This window comes from Labeo rohita, chromosome 16 (genome assembly GCF_022985175.1).
Source record: "Labeo rohita strain BAU-BD-2019 chromosome 16, IGBB_LRoh.1.0, whole genome shotgun sequence".
In the NCBI taxonomy this organism is placed as follows: Eukaryota; Metazoa; Chordata; class Actinopteri; order Cypriniformes; family Cyprinidae; genus Labeo; species Labeo rohita.
Window position 1 is genome coordinate 32,520,167 of NC_066884.1, and position 18,779 is coordinate 32,538,945.

An 18,779-nucleotide genomic window follows, 5' to 3' on the forward strand; every position below is an offset into this window, starting at 1 on the left:
TGAAAATACTAGTGTTCTAATAATTTTGGACACCACTGTATATGGAGCCCAGAGGAGTCAGTAGAATATTGTGGATTAATATAAAACATATGTGGAAAATACAAGATACAAAGCTATCAGTAAACAGCACAAATTGTTTCTTTCGCCACCAATCTCAAAGGTAAAATTATGACCTCATCATGAGAGTAACCCCAACTGATAAGACAGAAATGCAGTTTCTAGTTATTCAATTTCTTCTGGGGATCTGAAGAACAGTTTATGAAGAATTCATTGATAATGTAAATTTACATCTGAATTATAAAATTGTTTTAGACTCAATCTTGACAATCGTGTAGATATATTGTTTTTTCTTCAGTTTTAAGTTGAATATACTGTATTTACATTTTGATTAAACTGTTCTATGTTCTTCATCAGTATAGCATTTTAAATTGTAATTTTATATGGTACAGACTTTATATTTTGTCTTCCAATAAAATGTTCCATCTTGAGCATGCTTTGACACTTTATTGAAGGTTTTTTGGTTGTAATGATTTGTATTTGTTTCTCTGTAGAACATTTAGTGCTTTCATTGTAATAATGTAGGAAAAATCTGTAAAATAAGGGTTTTACACTGTAAAAAAAGTCCCATTAAAAAATCGGTCAAATGACTGGCAGCTACAGCTGCCAAACAAAAATCATAAAATTAAAATAAAATATCGTAATTAAAGCAAGAAAAAATCTGTAAAACCTTTAATGAAAAATTATGTTAAATTATTGTTTTTACACTTTATTTTAATTCAGATATTTTACTGTAATTTTACATTATTATAAAATTACATTAGTTTTTTTTTTTACTTTTTTTTTATTATTATTATTACAGTGAAACCACAGAAAAGCTCTTTAGAAAAAAAAAAATCAAAAAAGAAAGAAGAAAGTTAAGTTTGATGCCTAGCTCATTTTCTTTAGTATGGCACAGATATTTCATGTTTGCTTATCCTACACAAATTTAATTTAATCTTAAAAAACAAAGCATATATGTTGCAAATAAATCAAACAGAATAACATTCAGGGCTGATGAGAGCACTTGACGAGTGAAGATGAACACCTGGACTGTAGAATACTCTTGATTTTAAATGTTCTCTTTATCCTCAGGTGATACTTTAAATTACTTTAAAAACCTTTTCCAACTCTAATGAATGAATAAATGAATTGCCTCTTTTAAGAGGAATGTTTTTCTGAATTTGCTGAATTCAGCTCTGCATCATCTGATTGCATGTACATGTGTCTATTATAAAGCAGCTTTTTATTTACTCTCAATGACATCTTCAAGTATATACAGTCATGTGAAAAAGTTAGGACACCCTATTGAATTTCATGGTTTTCTGCATTAGTACATAATAAAAAATTATCTGGTCCTTGGCAGGTCTTAAAATTTGGAAAATAAATCCTCAGATAAACATCATCACATGACATATCGCACTATTATTTAACAAAAATAAAGCCAAAATGAAAAGCCATGTGTGACAAAGTTAGGACACCCTTTAACTCAACTGCCAGTAGATCCACTTTTGGCAGCAATAACAATTTTCTGTGTGACTTTATCAGTCTCTCACATCGTTTTGGAGGAATTTGGACCACTCTTCTTTTCAATGTTGCTCCAGTTTATTGCGGTTTGTGGGCATTTGCTTATGCACAGCTCTCACCACAGCATTTGAATCAGGATGAGCTCTGGACTTTGACTGGGCTATTGCAACACCTTGATTCTTTTCTTTTCAGCCATTCTGTTGTAGATTTGCTGGTGTGCTTGGAATCATTGTCCTGTTGTATGACCCAATTTTGGCCCAACTTTAGATGTCAGACAGATGCCCTCGCATTTGACTCTAGAATGCTTTGATATACAAAGGAGTTCATGGCCAACTCAATGACTGTGGGGTGCCCAGGTCCTGTGGCTACAAAACAAGCCCAAAATGATCAGCCCTCCTTCAGCATGCTTGTCTTTTGGTATGAGGTGTTTGTGCTGATATGCTCTTTAGGTTTTCACCAAACTTGGCACTGTGCATTATAGCCAAACATCTCCACTTCGGTCTCGCCTATTCAAAGGACATTATTCTAGAAGACCTGTGTTTTGTTCAGATGCAGCTTTGCAGACCTAAACTCTGCTGCATTGTTTTTTTTTTATTTTTATTTTTTATTTTTTAGATAGGGTTTTTTTCTGCCAAGCCTTCCAAACATGCCATTTTTGTCCCATATATTTCTAATGGTTTTGTCATGAACTTTATCATTTAACATGTTAACTGAGGCCTGTAGAGTCTGAGGTGTAGTTCTTGGGTTGTCTGCCATTTCTCTGAGCTTTACAGGGTCTGATCTTGGGGTGAATTTTCTGGGACGTCCACTCCTGGAAGGAGAGGTGTCTGTTTTAAATGTCTTCCACTTGTGAATAAACATTAAATTGTTTGGAAATAGCCGTATTACTCTTCTCAGATTGATGGCAGCAACAATTGCTTCTCTAAGATGATTGCTGATGCCTTTAACTGCCAAAGCTTATGCTTTTTTAGAGGCGCTCAGACTTGCTGTCAAAAGGTAATCAAAAGGTATTTGATTAGCAGTGCTTGACTGTTATTTACCCTTTTAATTCCAGTGTTAACAGTAAGGGTGTCCTAACTTTGTCACTCATGGCTTTTCCATTTTGGCTTTATTTTTGTTCAGTAAATAATGACACGGCAATGGCAATTTGTCATGTGTTGTTGTTCATCTGAGGTTTTATTTTCGAAATTTTAAGGCCAGTCAAGGACCAGTTTTATTTTTAATGATACTGAAAACAATGAAATTCAATAGGGTGTCCTAACTTTTTCACACGACTGTATATATATATATATATATATATATATATATATATATATATCTTGCTTAGCATTGTTCTATTGTATTTAACCAACTGTTGCAACCTGCTTCTGCTTAATAATAACAGCTGCTTATATTCATATATACATATATATATATATATATATATATATATATATATATATATAATATATAATAATAATAAATAAAATAAATCATGCAGCTATTTCCATAGTGTCACACCCTTTTGACTGTTTTGTGTGTTTTTGCCCCGTGTATGCCCTTATTTGGTCTTCCTGTTCCGTTTCTAATTATGATGTCACTGTTTGATTGTTTTCACCTGTCCTCCCCTGATTAGTCCGTGTATTTAAGTTTGTTTGTGTCCACTGTTAGATCGTCGGTTCTTGTATTGTCTTCAGTTAAGTCTCATACGTTGTGTTTGCGTTGGTTCCCTGCTGTTTCCTGTCCGTTCCTGTTCCCTGTGGATTTTCTAATAAAGTTTCATGTTCTTGATCTCCTCGCTCCTCCTCGTCATTCCTCACACACAACGCCGTGACACATAGTAACTATTTCCATAATATCTTTAGCACCCTGAGTAACAGGTGGACTTAACACACACATCCAAAAGTTTCTTCTTTGCTGCTTTAAAAGTTAAGTTGAACTGCACTCCCTAAACATCATAAATGTTCACATACAACAGTTCACTTTTAAGTCTCACTTTACAACAACCCAAGATGTGTTAGGAGGGAAGTGTCTGAGAAGGGGCATTTCTGTCAACAAGTTTGGCCCCACCTCTGCACCCCCACAACAGTCAGTTTTGGAACAGTATTGTGCCCATGTACAGTTAAACTATATGAATTATATCTGTCAAGAATAAAGTGAAAAGGAAATGAGAAGTTTCAACTCTGGCAATAATTTTTTATCTGCTCATGTTGTCATATTTCAGTCATCTCTGAAATTATGGAATTTTGTTCAGTGTACGTGCTGGTTGACTGAATTTCGCACTTTCGTAAATTCTCTTATAAACAAAAGATCCATTATACAGTGTAGACGGCTTCATTGATTATAACAGAAGTTTTTTAAGAGTGCTGAAACTCATGCTAGACAGTGATAAATTAGTGATCATGTTCAATACAAATTCAGTTGTCAGGGACTCTTAGTCTACACCACCACCTCTGCAGTCACCACAGTCTCTGCCCCCAACACTCACCCGTTCCCAGTCTCCTGACTTCTAATCACCCACACCTGTGCAGACTCATTACCACCACTATATACAAGGCTCAGTTACCATTGTGCAGCCTCTAGTCTACAGTTAGCATTGCTATACGTACCTGACTCCTTACCTGTATGCTTACCTTGCTTCTGCTCCAACGAATCCAGTCCTGCTGCTCCATCCGCTCTATCGAGCCTGGGTTCCTCAGGTAAAAAGACTAAAAGACAAGGACTTAATTAAGAGATAGATAAGAGCTCTGCATATTGGTAGCCTGGTAGCCGTTGATCGGTTCTCAAAAGCTTGCCGCCTTATCCCCCTCAAGGGCCTTTCTACGGCCATGGAGACTGCTGAATGCTTATTTCATCACGTCTTCAGAAACTAAGGCATTCTGGAGGACATCATCTCGGACACAGGTCTTCAGTTCATCTCTCACATTTGGAGGGCATTCTGTAAACTCCTAGGGGTCTCAATCAGCCTGTCGTCTGGATACCACCCTCAGACCAATGGCCAAGACTGAGCGAAAGATCCAAGAGCTCGGACGGTACCTCAGATCATACTGCCACAACGATCAGCACAGCTGGAGCCGGTTCCTTCTGTGGGCAGAGTATTCACTCTCTGAAAAAGACCACCACAGGGCTTACACCATTTCAGTGTGTCTTAATCAGAGATCTGTGCCTCCGCCTGCCCTGCAAGAAGCTGAGTCTCCGCTATATAGGTCCCTTTACCATCCAAGAGGCAGATCAACAAAGTCACCTATCAGCTGGGCCTCCCTGCAAGGTACCACATTCATCCATCATTCCATGTCTCCCTTCTAAAACCTTTGTAACAAGGGTAAAAAAACAAAAATGAAGTGTAACAAACAAAAGTTAATATTTTTGTGTATGTTTTGTAGATTAAGTTATAAATCATTTAAAAGTGATTAGATAATGATGAACTAATCATTTATTATTAAGTAATATGCTGATGATTTACAAATATGTCATTATTTATCTTTAAAACAATAGCATATTATGAAATTATCAAACAGATCCTAAGTAAATTCTTATTAAGTTACTATTTAATATGCTATTAATCTCTTATAAATCATTGAAATGTCAACATTGTATACACAATGAACGTGTCAATTATGAACAAATGATGATCAAACCATTAGTAAATGATCAGTATATAATGTATGTATGCTTTGGTAAAGTTGTAAGCTGGTTTGTTAAAAAGCACAAAAATGCAATTATGCTAAAGCTTTATTTAAGCTCTTTTTTAAAGAATAATAAATTATTTGTTGTCAGGTGAATCAATGTGTAAATGACTTACAGTTAGGGGATTACAGTGGGTTGTGTTAAACCCTTTCTTTCTTCAGCATAGTCTTGGAGTGTGTGGGATCTAGTGATAATGTGAACCAGTTTCACTTTCCACTGAAGATCACATCAGGTATACAGCATTAAATACTCCATGTGTCAGAGAAGACATCTGTCTATAGTCAGCCCTTACATTGCAGTACACGTTTTACTCATCATTCGTACATCTTTCTTACCTGTTACAAATGATCTGTAGGTGTATACAAGGCATTTGCAACACTTTCTGCATCCCCTAATCTAAAGTGTAAACTACTCATCACTTGTAAATGTTTTACTCATCATTTGTAGATCTTTCTTACCTGTTACAAATGATCTGTAGGTGTATACACGGCATTTACAACCCTTTCTGCATCCCCTAATTACTGTAACATGTACAAATTAGGAAAAAAATAATAATTTCTGCTATTCCTCACCTATTACAATGAAATGTGTCAATATGTAAATCATCTGCAACTCTTTGTACAGATGATTACTGTAAGCTGCAAAACAATCATTCTTTAACTGTGTACAAGTATGAGGAAATAGTGCTTAAAGGTGATGGCATAATAACATTTATTTCAACAATGCAGGTTCAAAATAACATTTTCTGTTGAATGTAACAACTTAAAAAAATTTATAAATTCAACCTATTTCATTAAGATATTAATTCAATCTACTTTTTACTTTCTCCTAATTATGGGGAGAAGCTTTCCATTCTTTTTCATATGATCTATCTCTGACAAAAGTGCTGGAAATACCACTTAAAGTACAACTTTATCAGTCTATAGAGATTCCCAATGTCATGAACGATACGACCTAGGGGTCCACTGTGATAATCTTTCGCCAGCCATTCTTGCCATTCAATAACTGCAAGGTGGTCAACCAGTAGTTCTTCTGTGCGGTTTCCCCCTGAGCCTCCACACATTCTCCTTGTAGGTCCTCCAGGCCCTCTCAATGTGTTGGGTATGAGCTCCTGTCTGGGCATCAATGAATGCCACACTGTGGTTCACAGTATAATGCTTGTAACCAAGCTGGGGCAGAGCATGTCTGTAAGCCCTCCACTCATCACTGATGATGATGGACCCTCTCTTGGCATGGTGAGCAATAAGTGGAATCAGTTCCCTTCCGGTCCTCCTTTCAACTGAGCGGAGGACTGGTTTTGCAGATTTGTTTCTTTGGTATTTCACCCCCAGTATGCCAAACACCCACTTCCTCCTTTTCCATCCACCATCCATTCTGCCTCGCCCATACTGAGAAAATAAAAAAAGTTCAAAGAAAGAAAGGAATTTTAAATAGATTTGAAATTAATTTAAATAGATCATGGTTCAAACCCTGTAATTATGGTGGATAGTTTAAATTATAATAGTTATGTAATAAAAGTATTAATAATAATTATGGTTACAATTTATTTTAAGGTGTCCTTGTTGCACTGTAATTATACATTTAAGTTCTGCGTAATATTAATTAACTACATGTACTTTCTATTTGGTTAGGATTAGGGTTTGGCTTAGGGTTACCTGCATTTATGCATATTTTATTGTTTTTATAATAGTTAGTACATGTAACATGCAACAAGAACACCGTAAAATAAAGTGTTAACATAATTATGACTCTTGCCTTTCTTTTGGCAAGAGTGACTCTCATCTCATCACAATGAACTGTCTTCTGCCCCCTATATGTTGTCCTCTTTTTCTCCTCAATTTGTCCATTGCCACCACACATGCCTTTCACACTTTTTTGGCCATCATTGACAAGGTTGCAGAGCTCCCTGCTATGTCATCCTCGATCATATCAATTTGCCGCAAACGAAGTCCTTGAGAAAACCTAATAAATACAGTACAGAAAGTACAGAAAATTAATTGACAACATGTGATTGGGGTGTGCATGTGTGTGGGGGGTGGGGGTTAAACTAACCTGTACAGAAATTTCATCCATTTGAAGATTGAGACTTAATGACTAAATATTGATTTGTGCCTAACTGACTTCTTCATTTTTCTGCCTCTGTGACTACTTCGCTGGCAACTCCTGGGAGATAAGTGAAAAGACATATGCATAGAAGGCAAATAGGTTTTAAAATATAAATTCAGATACAATAGTGAACATGTGTTCTATAGTGGTGAAAGTCCATTGGCACAAGTATTGTACATTTGATTTGGAGATCTGAGCTATTTTATACTACTTCATAATTTACTACACTATGAAAATTATGAATTTTCACTATGTGGAAACATTTTTTAAAATACTTTCACACATTACATACAGTTATCTTACATCTATAATAACTATCTATGAAAATCAAGCTTTTATAAAAATACAGCAATATGAGCATGTAATACATAATGCATTGCATAATTTAATTTAAAAGAATAAAAAAGTAAAACTATGAATGCATTAGGTATGCATTAAATTACAGATCTCAAAATTCACCCACCTTACTTACCATTCAAAATTGTCAATGCAATCACTTTGCTTCAACTTCATTCTGTGACCACAGGAATTATATTTAATCGTCCTTTTAAGTATTTTTTTTTTTTTTTCTTTTGCAGCCATTTTATAAGTTTCAGATGTTTCTTTTCCTCAACCAGCTCGCTCAACTTTCTAGCTAAACTTGGCATATTTCTAATACCTTGTACGCGTACAGACTGTGGGTGGTTGCACCAAAACTTTCAAATTGTAGCGCCGGTGTCACCCATACACAGCCAATCAGATCCATAGAAAATAATGTTAAATTGTAAAAGTATTTTTAAAGAATTACCATTACACTAATATGTAATAATTTATTTCAACATCATTTTTTACTATAATTAAGAATAAAAAATGTAAAATATAAAATTTTTAATATGAAGTGTTCTAATTGGTTGTATTAGTTGTGATGTACATGGCCATTAAGAGCGTGAAAACTAGCGGCAGAAATGGCAGCACCGATCGGTACCGAGAAACCTTTCACCCATTATAGAAAACGGTTCAAACAGAATACAGATGAAACAACTGTTGAGCAAGGAGAAAAAGTACAAGAAGCATTTAAAGAAAATTGCTGAGTTGACCGAAGAAAAAGACTCCCTATTAAAGCAGCTGTCAGAATGTAACTAATTTACAATTACATTCACAGTAACTAAACTTCATGTTGATCAGCTATGGCAAACTACTAAAACATACTCTGAAACACATTAATTTTTGCCTAACTTGGTGTGAAATTATGTCAAACTCACTGGATAAGTACTGGGGCCTTAAAAGACATGATGAAATGTAAGCAGGAACAGATATTTTCTCCTGTATAGTGACATCCAGATTAAATTAAATGTATACATGGAGTGCTCACAACAAGATCTATAACATACATTTACAAAACAGGTAGAATTCTCATTTACTCTAAGTCATTTAAATATATTGTTAAAAAATGTGTTCATCATCTTTTACTTTGTTTGTATTCAAAATGAATGCAACCTCTTAATTTGTCCTTGAAAGTTATTGAATCTCATGGTCAAAAAATAATGGGATCCCTATGTTTGTGAGAGGACACAAACAGTTTGACTTAAAGAATTAGTCCACCTAAAAATACAGAATGTAATGTTTATGTCTATTTGCACACTATGGCCAAAAAATAAAAGAAAATGGAAAATACATAAGACAGGTGGGCAAGTACAAAATACCAAAACCATGAGGTATTGGAACTGGCCCTAACTTACTTGGGTATAGCAATTCAGCAAAGGAAACTGACAGTAAACACAAAGATTTACATTTTACTACATTTTCACTATTAAAGTAACAAACGTTATCTCTGACAGTAGAAAAAAAAATTATTCTGATGAGGTCATAACTGTATTTTGGTGTTATGAGTCTCAGTATTAAGCTCTCTCTATTTCTCTCTCTGCATTAGACAAGAAGAAAAGTAGTGCTGGGACAGATGTGTTAGCTGATCTCAATGACTCAGACTTTTCTAACTCATCAGAGTCATTCAGGCAAGCGGCATCTTACTCCTCTACATCATCTTCCTTGTCTTCTTCATCCTCCTCCTCCTCCTCCTCCTCCTCATCTTCTGATTATCAGAGAAAGAAAGTAAAAAAGCACAACAAGTACAAGAAAAAGAAGAACCAGAAGGGGAAGAAGAAGAAAGAGAAGATAAGGAAGGAAAGAAACTTTTTAAAGAGAGGTAAGTGGTGTTAGATTTTATCGTCTTTAGCTGAGCAGTTGATAGACCTTTCTCACATTTCCGGGTTTAGTGTTTTCATGACTTTTAATCAAAGGAAAAAAAAAAGAGAGAGATACTGCATTAGCGTTAACTAGTTTATTGTAACTTGATGAAAAGGTAATATAATACAAAGTATAGTCTTATACATGCATTGTTTTTTTTTTAAATCAAAATATGAAAAAATGTCAATGTGTTATGATGATGACTGTTAAAATGCGTCATAACAGTCTTGTGAAAAGGGTCCATTGGTGGCTGGATCAGCAATTAGAAATTAGTGTAGAGAAGTCTTTACTGAAGCTGTCAGACTTTTTCAGGAGTGATGTTGTCATGTCTAGGACCTCCTTAAGGAGAGCCTGCAATACACAAGAAAAAAGACAAAAATTGTAGTGTTCTTGTAATTATGGGACCTTTGGTTTATAGTACACTTCACTGATACAACTGGCGTGCAGCTGGATTTACAAGAAGATAGTCTAGTTTGCATATCACATATTCTTTCAGGCTGTAAAATGTTCCACTGTTAACCATATCTTTTTTGATACACAGTATGTTGATCAAGAATAGTCTTGATATTAATTTTATTATTTATCTAGAGTATGTTTTAGTACAATAGTCATTTCAATGTAATATGTTACATAATGGAAGATTTACAAACATGTATGTCATAATTAAATGTTACATTAACAAGAACAGTAGTAAAGAATTTCGCAAGGTTATGGATATTTTCACAGCTTGGTTATTCATGTGTTTTTTGTTTGTTTGTTTTTGCAGCTGTAAATCCAAAGCACGTTGTAAAGAGATACAAAAAGGTCTTACGTCATTTCAGGCAAGGGAAGAACTTGAGGTGTTGTTACAAGGCGGTTGGAGTGGACAGGAACACAGTGGTTGCTAGTGCTGCAATTGCAAAACTTGCCATTGTGTCTCAGACGAAGTATAAAGAACTCCTACAAGGCTACTCCAGAGGCCAGAAGCTGCAGACCTTTATCCAGAAGTGTTCAGATGCCTTAAGCAATGATCCCACACTTTTGTCAGAGGTAGATCAGTTGAAAAAGAATGGAAAGCTTCTCCCCATAATTAAGAGAAAGTAAAAAGTAGGGTACTGTGCCAGTTTGGCAAGCGTTATATGTTTTCATACTAGTTTAGGGGGAACCAAATTCCCCTTAAACAGTTGAGAGTTCAAAGATTGTTACCAAAGTTACCATTTGTTATGTGAACATTATAGAAATGCTCAATTTTGCAAACCTGCCGGTTACAGGTTCTATGGATGTGTTACGAGGGGTTGGGGGTTTACAAAATTTGTTATAAGTTGTTACATTCAATAGAAAATATTATTTTGAACCTGCATGGTTGAAATGAATGTTATTCTGCCATCACCTTTAAGCATTATTTCCTCATACTTGTACTTGTACAAAGAGTGATTGTTTTGCAGCTTACTGTAATCATCTTTACAAAGAGTTACAGAAGATTTACATATTGCCACATTTCATTGTAATAGGTCAGGAATAGCAGAAATGATTTTTTTTTCTCATTATGTAACGTGTTACAGTAATTAGGGGATGCAGAAAATGTTGTAAATGCCTTGTACATGCCTATACACCTACAGATCATTTGAAACAGGTAAGAAAAATCTACAAATGATGAGTAAAACCTTTACAAGTGATGAGTAGTTTACACTTTAGATTAGGGGATGCAGAAAGTGTTGCAAATGCCTTGTATACACCTACGGGTCATTTGTAACAGGTAAGAAAGATCTACGAATGATGAGTAAAACGTGTACTGCAATGTAAGGGCTGACTATAGACAGATGTCTTCTCTGACACATGGAGTATTTTAATGCTGTATACCTGATGTGAGCTTCAGTGGAAAGTGAAACTGGTTCACATTATCACTAGATTCCACACACTCCAAGACTATGCTGATGAAAGAAAGGGTTTAACACAACCCACTGTAATCCCCTAACTGTAAGTCATTTACACGTTGATTCACTTGACAACAAATAATTTATTATTCTTAAAAAAAAAAAAAAAAAGAGCTTTAGTATAATTGCATTTTTGTGCTTTTTAACAGACCAGCTTACAACTTTGCCAAAGCATACATAAATTATATACTGATCATTTAATAATGGTTTGATCATCATTTGTTCATAATTGGCACGTTTATTGTGTATACAATGTTGACATTTCAATGATTTATAAGTGATTAATAGCATATTAAATAGTAACTTAATAAGAATTTACTTCTGATCTGTTTGATCATTTCATAATATGCTATTGTTTTAAAGATAAATAAGGACATATTTGTAAATCATTGGCATATTACTTAATAATCATTTGTGAACGTATAGTCATGATTTGTAAATGATTAGTTCATCATTATCTAATCACTTGTAAATGATTTATAACAATCTACAAAACATACACAAACATATTAACATATAATTTATTAATCCTTTTTGAATGCATAGTCTTGTTTTGTAAATGATTAGCGCATCAGTAACTGACCACTTGTAAATGACTTGTAAATGTATTAACAAAACACAAACTGTAAGCATATCACTTATGAATCATTTATGAATGTTTTGTAAATAATTAGTTCATCATTAACTAATCACTTATAAATCCCTAACAACAGAACGTTATTATAAAGTGTTACCAAATGAACTAAAACTCAGTGAATACTCAACACAGAGACATGAAAGATATATCTATAGAAAGCCTGACATGTCTACTTTTAAATTAAGTCTTATCGAAAAAAAAATATATATATCATGTGTTAAAGTAATCTGTATGAAACCAACCGCATGTCCAGTCTTTTTCGTCAGACCTAATTATTTTTAATTTGATCACGCCCACAAGCTACTTACACTTTTGATATTATAATCAGCCACATGGAGGCGCAAGCGGCGTACCACCCACATCAGCGTAAACAAAGCAGGGAGACTGTTTTCATTGTTCATCTCGGCTACTTGCATCTTGTTACTGGAAGTAGACGTGCTATGAGGAGTAAGATTTACATTTCCCTCAGAGGAAGAGCGCGACGCGACGTGACACGACGCATGGCGAGATCCACCGAAGGAGTAAGTGTTTCTTTTATTAGCCTGCTTACGTTAGTTGTTGTGTTACTATGACATAACGTGTACACATTATAGTAGTTAGATTTTTTCCAAACTATACATGTGACTACATGTGCAATCAAGTGAAACGTTATGAAGTATGTTTCATTTAATTGCATCGAAATGTGTCATGATGCCAGGATGTTTTTAATGTCCTATAAAATAAAAAATGATGCGATATAAAAGGAGTAGTGTTTACACTGTAACACTGAATGATAAAGATTGTTTAGACAAAACTCCTGTCGTATACTCTGTTCGCGAATAGATGTTTATGACGTGCTTAACAATAATAAATTAGTTTCCCAGACATAAAATGGTTTTGTATTGTATAATACATACAAAGCATGCTTGTTGTAATGACTGATCAGAAGCCTGAGGATCCATTTGCAGCTTTTATTAGAGAAAACGTGGTCAGACAGGCGGGGGTCAGAAAACAGCGACAGGGACAGCAGAGAAGAAACAAAGAATGGTCACAGGCAGGCGAAGTGTCGGGGCTGGCGGCTAGCAGAGCAGTATCAGAGTCCAAAGCAATAGAGTCCAAAGGGCAGGCGGCAGAGAATCAAACAACGAGAAAACAATCCTAGGTCAAACACAGATAATCCAATAACAGGGAAAAACGCTCAGAAATGCAGCCGGGGCAATACAAGACTTCGCAAAGTGAAAGAGTCCGGAAGCAGTATAAATAGGGGAGGAGATGAGGAACACCTGGAAGGGCAATCAGACCCAGGTACGGGGAACATGGGAAATGGAGTCCAAAAACAGTCAATATTCGGGAGAGGGTGCCCTCCGGTGGCGATCGGAGGGAGCCACAGAAGCCTGACTCATGACAGAGCCCCCTCCCTGCGAGCGGCTCCTGAAGCGAGAAGGATTGTGACGCCGGGGTCTCCCACGAGGTCGAGGGGCTGGTCTCTCCGGATGGGTCCTGTGGAATTCGGCTGTCAACGAGGGATCCAGGATGTCCCGAGCATTGATCCACGACCTTTCCTCCGGGCCATACCCCTCCCAGTCTATGAGGTACTGAAGTACCCCACCCCGGCGTCGAGAGTCCAGGATTTCGTGCACCTGGTAAGCCTCCTCGCCATCCACGACCAAGGGAGGGGTGCTCTCGTCAGCGGCTTCCTCCTGGATCTCCTCTCCTCTCGGAGCACCGGCGGGCTTAAGCAAAGACACATGGAAAGTGGGTGAGATACGGTAATGGGCAGGTAATTCTAAACGATATGAAACTGGAGTAATTTGACGGAGAATTTTGAATGGACCCACGTACCTGGGACTGAGCTTGCGACAGGGAAGTCGGAGGCGAAGATCTCGTGAGGAGAGCCAGACCCACTGACCAGGGGTATAAGCTGGATGCGGTCTCCGATGGCGATCGGCCTGTTCCTGTGCCCTTCTAATGGCTCTTTGAAGGTGGACATGAGCCATGTTCCAGGTCTCCTCACTCCTTTGTAGCCAGTCATTAACTGATGGTAATTCTGAGGGTTCTCCAGACCAGGGAAAGAGAGGTGGCTGGAAGCCTAAGACACATTGGAACGGTGTGAGACCAATGGATGGCTTGCGGAGGGAGTTCTGAGCATATTCCGCCCATAACAGTTAGCGGCTCCAATCCTGTTGGTTGTTGTGACAGTATGTGCGGAGGAAGCGGGTGAGTTCTTGGTTAAGGCGTTCTGCCTGACCATTGGATTCCGGGTGGTATCCTGAGGTGAGGCTAACATTGATGTTGAGATGTTTGCAAAATGCAGCCCAGACACGAGAGGTAAACTGGGGTCCTCGGTCAGAGACAATGTCCTCTGGAAGGCCGTAGAACCTGAAGACTTGTTCCATCAATACTTCGGCGGTTTCAAAAGCAGAGGGCAGTTTGGTTAGGGGTATCAGTCGGCATGATTTGGAAAACCGGTCTATAACAGTGAGGATGGTTGTGTAGTTACGTGAGGCAGGTAGATCGGTAACATAGTCAATGGCAATGTGTGACCAAGGGCGTTGGGGAACTGGAAGAGGCTGCAGGAGACCGGCAGGCCGTTGGTGAGAGGATTTGGATATGTTGCAGGCAGGACAGTTGCGAACAAACTCCGTAGTGTCTCTATAGGAGCCATATTATTATTATTATTATTATTATTAAAGTATTATTTGGTATTTTGTTTTGTCACGGTGACGTATTACGTTTGTCACGTGGGAATACCTGGCGTCAGCTAGAGGCCTCAAAGGCATATTCACCCTCACAGGTGTTAGGAGGGGAGAAGTGAGTTGGGTAGCCGTAATTTTGTTGACCGTTAAAGCTCTGTTACACGCTTGCTGTAAATGCCTGTTTGCTGCACACGCAGGTTTGGTACATTCACGTTCTCATTTTATTGTTTGATGTAAATGCTCTTAACAAGATCTCAACTGCCATAAAGCTTACATGACCAGGAAAGCAGTGTTCAGAGTGTTGGTGTAAACAGCGCGTCATTCAAAGTACAGGACCCATACTCCACTTTTTCAAGAGGCTTTAGGAGGATCGTGGAAGCCTCTACATAATTTGTCAACAAAAACCCGAGCGACGGTCATCAGCAGGAAGACGCAAGTAAGTGAAGCGGTTATCAATGAAATGTGCCGTGCCATACGTCCTTTCAGGAAGGACAGATAAGTTTATCTGTGGATGTATGTATGAATAAGGAATCTGGGTGCCATTGATTTCTATGTGAAGCTATGTGGGGCTTTAAACACATGTGAGCTGGAATGCTAATCGGATGCGTGAGGCAGCGCTATATTTGGTCTGATCTTGGAAGAAAGTTTGCACTTTTGCAGGTGTATATGCGACGCTTTGATGCCGTTTCAATGGAGAATGATGATGCTGTTGTGTTGAATTGAATTGCTTGGAGTTTACGGCGCACTGTGTTGTTCAACTTTTGCGGTTCACTGAATCAAAAGGAGTCATAATGAGTCAGATTGATGCTACCGTGTGCTCTGTGGAGGAGTCGGGCAAGAAACGGGAAATTAAACTCACTCAAAAGGCCTTGCTGAATAAAATTGAGAGACTGCAACAGGATCGTAAACGTGTGGTTAATGAAATCAAGGGGTTGATACCAAAAACGAAGGAGCTTATGAAACATAAGGAAAGTGTACTTCAGGTGAAACAATGTTTAACGACTTTAAATAAATTGTGTGGGAATGCTGTCCGTGAACATGAGGAACTGTTGCCTCTTATTCCAGAGGAGGAGATTACTAGGCAAGATGAATGGTTCACAAGCATCATGAAGTACAGCAGTGAATTTAAAACACAAACTGAGCAATGGATCAGTGAAATTGAAGGAACCCAGAGTGCGTCACAGAATCAAAATCCAACTGAAATGAATGAAAATGTATCAAGCTCTGTGGAATTACAAGAGGTTGAATGTTCAAATGAAATGGAAGATGATATTAATCCAGGTGATAGTGTCTCAAATGTTGGGAGTAATAAATCATCTCAGTCACAACGCTCTTCAACTTCTTCTGCACGTTTGAAAGCTGAAGCTGAGTTGGCAGCTTTAGCCATGAAGAAAAAAATGTTAAAGGAAAGACATGCACTGGAAGAAGAGGAGGAACGGTTGCGTAAAAGGAAAGAAAGGTTGCAGTTGGATGCTGAAATTGCTGGAGAACAGGCAAAGCTTGAGATTCTCAAAACACGCAGCACAACAAGCATAAGAAGAACATCAAAGGTTTCAGATGGTATGAACTTGTATGTGACAAAATCTACACAACCACTGGATGTCAATGCAGATGTATTTATTCCATTAGCATCTGAGCAGAATGAGTCAAAGAAGGAGAGACACCTAGGAGGCAAGTCTAAAGTTGCAAAGATGCACGCTCATGTAGTAGATAATGTACAATCTTCAAACATCCAAGTCCAGCCATCTCTGCAAACCCACATAGATCCTGTCGAGACACAGTATCTACAAGGACCGCAAGATTTCAATACTGACATCTTAATGAGTTCAGCAACTGAAAACTGTGTTCTTGATATGATGAAGAAACAAAACGAAATAACAACACTATTGATACAGCAACAGAGGCTTTCAACTTTACCGAAAAGAGAGATACCCATATTTGATGGTGACCCATTGAAATACCACTCTTTTATCCGAGCTTTTGAAAATGGAATTGAGAAGAATACAACTGACAATTGTGATCGCTTGTATTTCTTGGAGCAGCATACAAGAAGTTATGCTCGAGCACTTGTGAGGAGTTGTCATTATATGAATCCAGCCAGGGGATATGTAAAAGCCAAAGCTTTGCTAAAGGAGCAATTTGGGAATGAACAGAAGGTAGCCTCTGCTTATATGGAGAAGGCCCTGTTATGGCCTCCGATTAAAACGGAGGATGTGAGAGCTTTGCAGGATCTCAGTTTCTTCCTTAGAGGCTGCTGTAATGCTATGGAGGACGTGCAGTATCTTCATGAGTTGGACTTGCCTTCTAATATGCTGAGCATTATTAGGAAATTGCCATACAAACTTAGAGATAGATGGAGGAACCAAGTTTGTGAGCTGCAGGAAAGAAACAATCAGAGAGTCAAGTTTAAAGATATTGCTGACTTCATTGAAAAACAAGTGAAAGTCCTGACTGATCCTGTGTTTGGGAACATACAAGACTCTCCATCAGTGAATGATAAAGGAAGGAACAAACTTAAGTCACAGGTTCGATCTGGAAATAAAGGAACCAGTTTTGCAACCATTGCAGGTATTGTGGAAGAGAAGCATCAGTCTGTGAAAGAGAAAGAAATTATACCATCAGGTAGGAAACTGTGTATATGCTGTGGGGGAGGACACACATTAGATGTATGTGTGCAGCTGGGGAAAATGGTTCATCAAAAGAAGATAGGCTTCTTAAAGGAAAACGGCATTTGTTTTGGCTGTTTGTGTATAGGGCACATCAGTAGAGACTGTCGTAAAAGGATTTCCTGTACTAAGTGTAGCCTTAAGCACCCCACAGTACTTCATAAGGAACCTTCAAATATTTCTGAGCAGACTATGAGGAACACAGTGGTGTCGGTTGATAACATGCTGGTGACAAGTGGTCTTACAGGGGCTGGAGACCAGGACTGCAAGCTACCGATAGTTCCGGTTCAGGTGAAATCTAATAAAGGAAGCAAAATCATTACTACTTATGCTTTCTTGGACCAAGGGAGCACGCATATTTTGTACTGAGAGCCTGATGCACAAGCTTCACCTCACAGGGAGGAAAGGGTGTATTCTTCTACGAACGATGGGGCAGGAGAAGGTGGTGAGTAGCAACATTGTGTCAGGACTGGAGGTTGCATCGCTGGATGGGGATAGTTTTCTTGAGCTCCCGAAAGCTTATACACAGGAGTCTATGCCAGTGCACAAGGGAAATATTCCTACTGAAAGGGATATTAAAAGATGGTCTTATTTAAAACCTGTTCAGTTACCTCAGATTGATGCAGGAATAGAGCTCCTGATAGGAACAAATGTCCCCAAGGCACTGGAGCCCTTAGAGGTGGTGTGTAGTGTTGATGATGGACCATACGCTATTAGGACCATGCTGGGCTGGACAGTAAATGGACCGCTAACAGGAGACAGTGGAGGGATGGCTGACTGGGAACAACCACAGATAACTGTCAATAGAGTTTCAGCTGTGAATCTGGAAGAACTGTGGCAGCAACAGTTTCAAAATGACTTCCCTGAAAACTGCCTGGATGATCATACTGGAATGTCCAGGGAAGATCACAAGTTCTTAGAATTGGTAAACAATTCAGTGAAACATGTGAATGGTCATTACCAGATTGCATTACCTTTAAGGAACTTCAATGTCAGCATGCCAAACAACAAGAACATTGTTAAACAGCGTTTGTATCATCTGAAAAGAAAACTTCAGAAAGACCCAGTATTCTATGCTGAATATAACACCTTTTTGAATGATCTTCTGCTTAAAGATTATGCTGAGAAGGTGCCTGAAGAGGAGCTGGACCGTGGTGATGGAAAGGTATGGTATATACCACACCACGGAGTTTATCACCCCACAAAAAAAAAAAAAAGATCAGAGTCGTATTTGACTGTGGCGCAAGTTATCAGGGAACATCACTGAATGCTCAGCTCCTACAGGGCCCCAATCTTACCAGTTCTTTAATAGGAGTAGTGACTCGTTTCA

At 37.9% G+C, this 18,779-nt stretch overlaps 1 protein-coding gene across 1 annotated transcript; it reads left to right on the forward strand.

Moving 5' to 3' along the window:
• The first annotated feature begins 8,346 nt into the window (after positions 1-8,346).
• LOC127177874 (coiled-coil domain-containing protein 106) lies at positions 8,347-10,641 on the forward strand. Its single transcript, XM_051130394.1, has 3 exons — positions 8,347-8,449; positions 9,245-9,517; positions 10,325-10,641. The coding sequence occupies exons 1-3, from the start codon at positions 8,347-8,349 to the stop codon at positions 10,639-10,641; spliced, it is 693 nt and encodes a 230-aa protein (XP_050986351.1).
• Positions 10,642-18,779: the final 8,138 nt, after the last annotated feature.

Excerpts from the sequence above, each read along its gene's own strand:
- LOC127177874 (XM_051130394.1), top strand. The coding sequence starts at position 8,347 with ATGAAACAACTGTTGAGCAAGGAGAAAAAGTACAAGAAGCATTTAAAG. Across the intron at positions 8,450-9,244 it reads ATTAAAGCAGCTGTCAGAAT|ACAAGAAGAAAAGTAGTGCT; the intron begins GTAACTAATTTA and ends TCTCTGCATTAG. Across the intron at positions 9,518-10,324 it reads AAGAAACTTTTTAAAGAGAG|CTGTAAATCCAAAGCACGTT; the intron begins GTAAGTGGTGTT and ends TTGTTTTTGCAG.